This window comes from Anneissia japonica, unplaced genomic scaffold (assembly GCF_011630105.1).
Source record: "Anneissia japonica isolate Jap-2015-1 unplaced genomic scaffold, ASM1163010v1 scaffold493_len2256704_cov171, whole genome shotgun sequence".
In the NCBI taxonomy this organism is placed as follows: Eukaryota; Metazoa; Echinodermata; class Crinoidea; order Comatulida; family Comatulidae; genus Anneissia; species Anneissia japonica.
The window spans coordinates 1,243,986-1,255,410 of NW_022727062.1; the positions used below are offsets into that span (position 1 = coordinate 1,243,986).

The window sequence follows — 11,425 nt, forward strand, 5'->3', positions numbered from 1 at the left end:
GATCTTCGTCCCTTCAAGGCTAGGCCTATACCATCCTAGCTAGTCTAGGCCTAGAGTACGATAAGGCTAGCGCGACATGCGGACGTTGGTACGAGTAGGTTAGTGTACGTCGCCTAAAGTAATTGATTTTACCCGGCAGAACGAAAGAAGGAAACTGCGCTTTTTAGTCGTCTTAGGCACTCGCTTTTTGACAAACAATGACCTTTCAGAGGTCAAATTGCTGTCAAGAATATGAATTGGCTGCTTCGCAGCAATTAGAACAACATACCAATGTAGTTGATAGTCTCAGACCGTACCGACAGTTGTATACCATCATTTTGTGTGTCAAGGACTCCATCGTCGGCTGCTTCCCGCAGATTTTCTTGGACGTTGGCGGCGGTGACATTTACATCCGAAAAGTAGAGCTTTATCTTTGCTACAATGCTTCCTTCACTAAATTCCAATACTTCGCAATCCACACAATTCGAGACAACAAAATATATCTTGGATTTAAAAAAAAAGACCACAAGTATTTGTTAAAAAATTATTTTCATTTCATCATACATTATTAACATAGACAGGAACAATTTACATATTTTCTAATTTACATTATATAATTTCAAATTTATGCAATGTTTGCTTATTATTATTACTATTATTACTATTATTATTATTATTATTATTATTATTATTATTATTATTATTATTATTATTATTAATAGTGTATCAAAATTAATTTTGTACAATGATACGCGCTTCAACAAATGTTTAAATAAGTTAATATTACGTTTGGTTCAAAAAGAATGTTACGAAAAAATAGAAACCTTTGCTGCTGTTTCGTAAAATTGAAATTACATGAAACGTAAATGAATTTAAGGTTAAGTCAGTTTATTTTTATATTTTATTGACATGTTATGACTGTATTCTTATTTATGATTACATACAAAGAGTTATGCAGACAAACAGTGGTGGCGCCAGGACGGAGATGGGGCTGATAATGTCAATTTTCCAAATGCGAGTATAAATAGACGGGGCCAAGGGCAGCTCACAACCCCTCAGAGGGTACCCAGAGATTTTTTCTTCTGCGACGAATTGTGTTTTTTCTTCCTGACGTGAAGCGCGATGTCTCAACGGAGGTTTTTCCCCTATTGAGTCGCCCATACTGGAGCCACCAATGCACCAAAAAACGTTAATCGCTTACCGCAGAACAAACGTAACCTTGGTATTCTTCGAAAAGTGCAGAAAATGGATCTAGTAAATCATTTGAAAATTCCACCTGTTCATCGTCTATTGCGGTAAACGCTAATGTCATTTTGAAGATGTTCAAAGCTGTGAATACAAAATATGCGACATTAATATATATATATATATATATATATATATATATATATTTATTATATTATAATTAAAAAGGAAGTAAATTAATACAAAATAATTTTAATAATCTATATAGGCCTATTTCTATAATATTTTGATATAAAATGTTTATATAATATATTGTGTTATTGTTTAAATACAGTATTTCAATTTGTTGGTAATTTGATCTAACCAAACAGTATAGAACTGCAAGAGACCCGACTATCGGGGTTTCGTTGGAACTTATTTCCTATTTTAAAAAGAATTATCACAAACTAGAGGGCGTCCTTCAAAAGATCGTACCTATTCACATTTTTCTTGGTAGTACCAGGAAAGTACTACTTTTTTAAAAAGTAAAGATTCTTATTAATCAGGGCTGCCACACCACTTGCAATTCTATACTAAACGTTACCTTATTTGAATGCATTTATTTTAGAATTGAATTAAATATAATACACGCATATTTATATATCACTAATCAAAAATGAATTGAGAAAATAATGAAGTATTTTGGTATAAACTGTTTGTTTTAAACTAAAATAATTAAACATTGTTAAATGGCTACTTACAGTATACATGTGTTGTTTCTTGAATATTTCCATTACTAGTATAGATGGTGTTTCCACTGTTGTCTTCATAAGTCTGGTTCGTTGTTTCAGACGATTGTGATAATTCAAGTTCTTGTGCTGTTGTCATATTTATATATGAGCCACTCGTTTTTATTTCCGTTCGTTGTGTAGTGTTTGCTGTTTTAGAAGTTGCATTTGTCTTTCCTGTTCTGTAAAGTGTTTTTACCTCTGTTGTCTCATCAATTGTTATATCAGATGTTAATCCAACTGTTCCCACCACATCAGTAACTGAATCAGTTGTAGATTTATGATCAATTGTTTTTACAACCGTTCTTTCAGTACCTGTAATTGAAACAGTAGCCATTTGGGGTTCAATAGCAGTTGTTTTTGCAGCAGTTGTTACCATTTTAGTGACTAAATCAGTCGTGGTTTTGGATCTATTATCAGTTGTCAATGAATCTTTCGTTACCACATCAGTTGTTATAGTGGTGTCGGTTGTTGTTTGCTCCTTTTCATTTGGTGGCACAACAGTCGTTACCATTTCAGTAACTAATTCAGTTGTAGTTTCAAGATTATTATCACTTGTCTTTGAAAATGTTGGTATGTCTGATGTAGTTTTGGGTTGATGATCAGTTGCCTTGGGTACCGTGGTTTTACTAGTAGTTACATCAATAGTGGTTTTTAATCTGTGTGCAACCGTTGTTACCTTATCAGTAATTAAGATGGTTGTGATTTCGGGTTCCTGATCAGTTGTTTTTGGTACTGTTATCATACTAGTAATTATATCAGCAGTGGTTTTTATTTCGTCATCAGTTGTCTGTGTAACCGTTGTTAACTTGTTAGTAATCAAGTTGGTTGTAGTTTCGCGTTCATGATTATTTGTCCTTAGTACCGTTGACTTATGAGTATTTAAACCAGTCGTGGTTTGTAATCCGTCATCAGATGTCTGTGCAACCGTTGTTACTTTACCAGTAACTAAGTTGGTTGTGGTTTCAGGTTCAAGATCAGTTGTCTTTGGTACCGTTGTCTCATCAGTAATTAAATCAGTCGTGGTTTCTAATTCGTCATCAGTTGTCGTTGCAACCGTAGTTAACTTAACAGTAACTGAGCTAGCTGTGGATTCAAGTTCTTGATCAGTTGTCGATGGTACCGTTGTCTCATCAGTAACTAAGTTGGTTGTAGCTTCGGGTAGTTGGCCAGCTATTGTAGGTACCGTTGTCTTATCAGTAATAGAATCAGTCGTGGATACTAATCCGTTATCAGTTATGGTACCTAAGCTGGTTGTGATTTCGGATTCCTGGTCAGTTGTCCTTGGTATCATTGTCTCATCAGTAATTAAATCAGTCGTGGTTTCTAAGCCGTCATCAGTTGTTTGTGCAACCGTTGTTAACCTATTAGTAACTAAGGTAGTTGTGGATTCAAGTTTATGATTAGTTGTCTTTGCTACCGATGTCACATCAGTAGCTAAGTTGGTTGTAGCTTGGGGTTCTTGAACAGCTGTTGTAGGTACCGTTGTCTTATCAGTAATTAAATCAGTCGTGGTTTTTAATTCGTCATTATTTGTCGTTCCAACCGTTGTTAACTTATCAGTAACTAAGCTAGTTGTGGATTCAAGTTCATGGTCAGTTGACTTTGGTACAGTTGTCTCATCATTAACTAAGTTGGTTGTAGTTTCGGGTTCATGACCAGCTGTTGTAGGTACCGTTGTCTTATCAGTACTTGAATCAGTCGTGGTTTCTAGTTTGTTTTCAGTTGTGCTACCTAAGCTGGTTGTGATTTCGGATTCCTGGTCAGTTGTCCTTGGTACCGTTGTCTCATCAGTAATTAAATCAGTCGTGGTTTCTAATCCTTCATCAGTTGTCTGTGTAAAGATCGTTACCTTACCAGTAACTAAGTTGGTTGTGGTTTTAGGTGCACGATCCGTTGTCCTGAGTACCGTTGTCTCATCAGTAATTATATCAGTCGTGGTTTCTAATCTTGAATCAGTTGTTTGTGCAACCGTTGTTACTTTATCAGTAGTTAAGGTAATGGTGGATTCGGGTTCCTGATCAGTTGTCTTTGGTACCATTGTCTCACCAGTAATTGAATCAGTCGTGGTTTCTAAACCGTTATCAGTTGTGCTACCTAAACTGGTTGTGATTTCGGATTCCTCGTCAGTTGTCCTTGGTATCGTTGTCTCATCAGTAATTAAATCAGTCGTGGTTTCTAATTCGTCATCAGTTGTGGTTGCAACCGTTGTTAACTTATCAGTAACTAAGCTAGTTGTGGATTCAAGTTCATGTTTAGTTGAATTTGGTACAGTTGTCTCATCAGTAACTAAGTTGGTTGTAGTTTCGGGTTCATGACCAGCTGTTGTAGGTACCGTTGTCTTATCAGTACTTGAATCAGTCGTGGTTTCTAATCTGTTATCAGTTATGGTACCTAAGCTGGTTGTGATTTCGGATTCCTGGTCAATTGCCCTTGGTACCGTTGTCTCATCAGTAATTAAATCAGTCGTGGTTTCTAATCCGTCATCAGTTGTTCGTGTAAATGTCGTTACCTTACCAGTAACTAAGTTGGTTGTGGTTTTATGCGCATGATCCGTTGTCCTGAGTACCGTTGTCTCATCAGTAATTAAATCAGTCGTGGTTTCTAATCCGTCATCAGTTGTTCGTGTAAAGGTCGTTACCTTACCAGTAACTAAGTTGGTTGTGGTTTTATGCGCATGATCCGTTGTCCTGAGTACCGTTGTCTCGTCAGTAATTGAATCAGCCGTGGTTTCTAATCCGGAATCAATAGTTTGTGCAACCGTTTTTATTTTATCAGTAATTAAGTTAGATGTGAATTCGGGTTCCTGGTCACTTGTCTTGGGTACCGTTGTCTCATCAGTAATTAAATTAGTCGTGGTTTCTAATCCATCATCAATTGTTTTTGGTACCGTTGTCTCATCAGTAACTAAGTTGATTGTGGTTTCGAGCTCATTATTAGTTGTCATTTGTACCGTTGTGTCATCAGTAATCATATCAGTCGTGGTGTCTAATCCAGAATCAATTGTTTGTGCAACTGTTGTCACTTTATCAGTATTTACGTTTGTTGTGGATTCGGGTTCCTGATCAGTTGTCTTGGGTACCGTTGACTCATCAGTAATTAAATTAGTGGTTTCTAATCCTAAATCCGTTGTCTGTGCAACCGTTGTTATTTTATCAGTAATTAAGTTGATTGTTGTTTCGGTGCCTTCATTAGTTATTGTTGTAGCCATATTATCAGTGTTTAAAATAGTTGTGGTTTCGAATTCAGGTTCAGTTAGTTTATTTCCCGTTGTAATAGTATCTGTTGTAAAATCATCAATAGCTAAATCAGTTGTGGTTTGGTGTTGGTCACTTGTTTGTGTAAGGGTTGTTAGAAGATCAGTAAATAATTCACTTTCTGTTATTGTTATATAAGTAGATAAATCAGTCATTACCTCGGATGTGTTATCCGTTGCTGTTGCAATATCTGTATAACCAGTAACTGCTCCAGTCATCGTTTCAAATGTAACACTTGTAAAAATATCAGTTTCTAAATTAGCCGTGGTATCGTGTTCATATAGTGTTTTTAAATTCGATGTTACCGTATTGGTAACTAAGTCAGTTGTAGTATCTGGTACGTAATCAGTTGTTTTTGCAACTGAAGTTACCATATCTGTAATTAAAACAGTTGATATGTCTGATTTATAAGTTATTTGTGCATTCGTTCTTTCAGCATCAGTTATCGTTTCATATTCGGTTATTTCCTCAGTTAATGTTATCATTTCTGTAAAGTTTATATTTTCTTTTTCATATACACTAGTGACTTCAGGTGTGGCGTCTGAAGTAAAATTCAGTGTTTGGTCCACCATTGGCTCCGTTTTATTGACATCAGTTGCAGAAGTGTTTTCTCCATTATCAGACACATGTGTAACAGTTGATCCAATATCAGTTCCCTGATTGTTTGATTTGTCAGTTGGTTCATTTGTAATTTCAGCATCAATCTCTGTTTCTAATAAGAAATATAACGTTTATAATAATAGCAAATTTAATTGTAGTCAATACATTAAACTAAACAAACATTTAAAATATGTAAAATATAGCCAATATCCAACAATAATGATAGACAGCTACATATGATAAAAGCAAGAGAGTTATTGAATACAACTCTTAATCCATATAGCTTAATTCGCCATTTTTAATCGATCTCTATCATGGGTAATTAATATTTTATAATTTTAATTTTTGAAATTATTGTCTACAGTAATCAAATCACATGAAAAAGAAAATAGAATGTGCTGTACATTATATATATATATATATATACATATATATATATATGTGTGTGTATATATAAAGATATATATATATATATATATATATAATCTAAGATTGATATGTACAGCAGTTATTGTACATACTGTCCATTGACGTGTGTTTCTATAACAGCAGTAGATTTTCAAATATGATTAAATACATATTTACACACTCAGATACACTAGATACACTCTGTGATTAACATGTTAGACTTAAACCAATAGAGCGCTTCAAGCCTCTAAACGTTTCACACATTATTACCTCAGTCACTGGACCAAACACATGGAATACATATTCAGCGCCCCTTGGAGAAAATTGACTTTTCAGCGAAGCCACGCCCCTTGGACTTTGTTGCTAAGGTCCCACAAAATGACAATGTTAAAACATACGCGAACACGTGTGTTTGTGGGACAAAAACACATGTGTTTGTGAGAAGCGGGAGTATTCCTGGCCCTATTCTGATTTGTGAGTTTGATTGACACTCCGGAGAGATCTATTCAGTAATGATTTGCGGTACCTAGCAATCAGTGCATTTTATGCCCACCTATTATGTTTGGGTAGCAGGAGACAACGTTAGGCTTTAGTAAAGTGCCTTTGCTCATAGATAGGCCGACAAGCAAAATGCATGAGGGATTGAGCCCTCCCGCAAATGTTGTGCCAATCCATTAAAAATCCTTACCTATTAGCATAGCGATCAGAATCCATGAAGTCATAAAGAGACTCCGCCAACAAAACATCTTCATCATCTTTCATTGTCTGTAGGCCTACATCAACAGAATTTTTATTCTGAAATAAAAAAATTAAAAAAAACCCCTATTCAATTTGTCATTGGTATTGATCATTATAAGTACCCTAATAATGTTAAACCGTATTACGGTTAAACCATAATTTTCAACAGATATGTTTGCAATAATTTATTATTATTTCTTAGAATACTAGTTATTAAAATACATTCAGTGTGGCGTGAAACCCATGCGCTCAATACCTTAAGGGGCTTCAAATATAAACTGGCACTTTCTTGCCCAAACCACGGTCTCCAAATCGACCGAGTGAGGCTCTGTTGAAACCACAAATGTGAAAACGCCCAATGTAAACAACCATAAACGTAATAACACAGCGCCCACATACGTAATAATGCTCACAAATGTAACAACCAGTGCCCACAAATGTAACAAACAGCGCCCACAGTACCGGTAATAACGATCAACGACCACAAAAGTGACAACACCCACAAATGTATTGTAACAACAAAAAATGACCTCTTCGCCCACAAATGTAACCATTTTCTTTTAATTTCGAATGTAGGAGCTAATACCCAAAAAACTGGCCAAACCGTGCAATTTGTGACAGACGTATGACACTTTCGGCGTTTAATTTATGAGGCGCGCTAACAGAGGGACAGCCCTTTTCTAATCGTCTGGGATTTAAGGTCAAATGACAATTTTTATTTCAAGTCATTATGCCCATTATGCATACTGCAAATATTTGTTCTATTTAAATGTGATGGAGAAGCTTACTAGATGTGACAGTTTTCAGGTTATTTCAGGTCAAAAAAGTCAAAAACTGAAAAAAACATGATATAATGTAATAGTAGGCTTACATGTTGAACATTTTTCCAAATCCCCCTAGTTCGTGGCATTCACTCAAATAAGCTCGAATATTTAAACTAGCCATCTTTTTTTTCAATAACCATAGTTATGAACGAAATGTCCAAATATGTTTAAAAACGTTTTGAGAACTTGACGAAAGAAGTGGATTATAGAAAGTACCTCAATTACATGCCCCTATAATATGCAAATTAGCTAATTATATACATTAGATGGTGGAAATATACTATATTTAACCTTTCAACCTTTAACCTTTAAAGGTTTTCACCCTTTCTGAGCTGGTGGCCAGTTTCAATCAGTTTGGAACCAGTGGTAGGTCGATATATACTTTGTGTTTTCATCAGGTTCAACAGGTTGACATTACCCCAAACCTACTCTCCTGATTTGCCGCTGGCGCCTCCAAAGCTAAACATCACATCATATAAACTCCCCATTAATCCCTTATCCTCCATCAATTTTCCCCTCTCCATAATAATACTCTACGCCACTAGGTACAGTGAGCTACATTCTTCAGTGGCGTATCCAGTGGGTACCCGGGGTGTCATGAGAACCCCCTTCAGAGGCTTGGAAAAATAAAAGGAATTACAGATTGGCAAAAATACTACAGTTTTGCTGTTCAGACAACAAAACACTCTTGATGTCTTATTAGAAAACTACTGTAGGTGATACTTTCGTACCTATGGATTAAAACACGGACAGGAGGACGCGTCATTACAGTCGATTTTTGTCTAACCACTACGCACAAAAGAGCCGCCGGTAAACAAACAATCGTCTACAATTAGTTCGGCACCACTCTCCGGTACCCCGTCAAGGAGAAAGCTGGAACGGAGCATCCCCTCCCCACCTAAAATTTTTGAAATTATAAAACAAATGGAGAAAAACATAAAATTATTTTGAAATTTCAGTTTTTAGTGATCGCATCCTTTTTATATATATATATATTTTTTTCTGCTTTTTTTTTTTTTGTAATTTTGAAAATTATTTGGAAATATATAACTTTACCTGGAATTAACGATGCGGACAAATTGGCTCTTCAAATGTTTTGAATACGTTGTTCATGCTTCAAAAACGAATATTATAATACCCCAATATGTTATAAACATAGATAGATATTATTAAAACCAGAATCCAGTTTGAAAATCGCTTGCAGGCCTCTTTGTATCGATTCGTTCTATAATAAGGTACGGTAAATCGTACCGGTACATCATACATTTCTTCTATATAATTAAATAATTAGTACATTTGATTAACTCAACAAGTCTTTTAGTGGGTTTACCTTTTATAATTACTGTATTTCCTATCAAACGAAATATGAACTCATCCCCTGATAAAGCCAACAAATGAACAATAAAATCATCAGTTTAATTGCTTAATTTTATTTTCTAGATTTAGTACGTTAGCTTTAAATCAAAAAATGAACGATTAAATTTATTGTATCCATATTTAGATAATTTGTATATTTGATTAATTTAGCAATTTTGTATAGTGTTTTTATCTATTATACTTAATTTTTACCAAAAAGCAAACGAACTCATCCCCTGATAAAGCCAACAAATCAACAATAAAATCATCACTTTAATTGCTTGATTCTTATTTTCTCGATTTAGTACGTTAGCTTTTAATCAAAATTGGAGCAATGAAATGTTTCTCACTATAATTGAAATACGCAAAATAATTGGTTGATACTTTATAAATAATTTTAGACTTAAATACAATCTATGACTTATTAAATCAGCACGTCTTTTACTGTTTTCATTTTTTTTTAATTTTCCGCAAATTACAAGATAGGAATGTCTTTCCTATTGTGCAGTGCCTGATTCAAGTGGGATCAACTGCACCTCCATCACCCCCCCCCCCCGATCTTTGTAAAGGAAAGAAAAAAATGATATTAGGCCTATATATACTTAGCACGTCTTTTATGGCTTATATTTTATTTTAAATTTTACACACACTTCTATCGTGCAGTGACAGATTCAATGAGACACAGTCGCTCCCACCCGAATTTGGGCCAACATTAAGAAATAACAAAATTATATTATTATACTCAGCAAACCTTTTGTGGTGTTTAATTTACTATTATTTTCCGCAAATTACATGATAACAATGTGTTACTATTGTGCAGTGGCGGATTAAAAGGAGCCCAACCACCCCCTAAATATTTTCACATTTTATGTCATTTTAATAGCATTTTAATTTAGTGCCATTTCCGAATATGGAGAGGTGCCATAATCATAATTTCCTTACCTCAGCAATAACCATGGTGGGGCTCAGGTGGTTTACACCCATAATCTGTGAATGTCCTCCCTGGGCCCTTTCTATATTAAATTCCTGAGTCCACCCCATATGACGATTACTTAGCTTAATCTTTTATCCAAGTGACAAATACCAGCTTTATGTATTAAATATTTCTGATGAGAATTCACAATATATAACTCGACTTGTAGTTTTTTTTTATGATTGATTTAGCGGATGGAATATAGATGATTACCAGTAATTCTGGTCATTTGATGATAGCACGGCTCACATCAATCTAATAATATTTAAAGTTCAAACTTAGGTCACAATTAAAAAGATTCTAGGGGACACAGTCGCAACCACATTAGGAAACTTTTCCGATGTTCATATAATCAATAACCATTTTCAATAAGCACTGTACAACTATAGCAAATTTTATTTGACAAAAAAACATGTGACATGCTCTAAATATATATATAGCCACATCATGACCATATATAGGCACACCATGACTATATATGGGCATACTACAGTTTTTCGTCAAATAAATTTGACGGTTTGGAGAGTACTTTAATCCAGCATAGTAGGGAGCATTGTATTCTTTACTGGAAAATAGGATTTAATAGCATAGAGTGATTAGTTTATTGACTTTATATAAGCTGATATAATGTTGAGATTTATTAATCCAGTTAATGCAATATTAAATATTGAGTTGACTGCTTGCGTCATTGTTGTGAAGATATCCATTAATATGTTTGATTGGCACGTGCGTGTGTATAACAAATGTAAATATAAAGATATTGACAAAATACAAGAGTAAGACTTGTTGTCTCACTTCAACAATGATACATACAACAATGACAATAACAATAATAATAATAATAATGATAATAATGATGATGATGATGATAATGATGATAATAAATAAATAAATAATAGCAATCTGATGCAATTGATGGCTTATCCCGGCAAATAATGTACTTTTTTTTTTAATTTTTTAAAAATATTAAACTAATGTCTTTAGAATAACCTTTATAATAAGCTTCCATAGATATTTAATTTTTGTAAGGAACGTAATTAGTTTGTAATAAGGCAGGAAATACATCCAACAGACATGCATTAATGTTTAAATAACATAAAACGAACGTTACACCGAATGATAATGAGGCTAAAATTCAACGTTTCGACCTCTATTGGGTCACCTTCAGGATTGAGAAAACGTTGGCATCGATTACCAAAGAATGCTACAATATGCACATGAAAGGATTAATAAGCTAGTACAACAATGGTGATTATGAGAGAAGCAATTTAGTAATAAGAATAAGAATAATAATAATGATAATAATGATATTAATAATAATAATAATAATAATAATAA

The 11,425-nt window shown here is 34.3% G+C and overlaps 1 protein-coding gene across 1 annotated transcript in view; it reads right to left on the reverse strand.

Moving 5' to 3' along the window:
• LOC117113435 (mucin-3A-like) overlaps positions 1–11,425 on the reverse strand; it is a 25,526-nt gene that overhangs the window by 4,088 nt on the left and 10,013 nt on the right. Inside the window, exons 2-5 of the mRNA XM_033256767.1 lie at positions 6,885–6,991; positions 1,905–5,900; positions 1,181–1,308; positions 269–482 (exon numbers count right to left, since the gene is read on the reverse strand). Of these exons, the coding sequence (XP_033112658.1) occupies positions 269–482; positions 1,181–1,308; positions 1,905–5,900; positions 6,885–6,951 (4,405 nt within the window). The 5' untranslated portion in view covers positions 6,952–6,991. The remainder of the gene's footprint in view (positions 1–268; positions 483–1,180; positions 1,309–1,904; positions 5,901–6,884; positions 6,992–11,425) is intronic.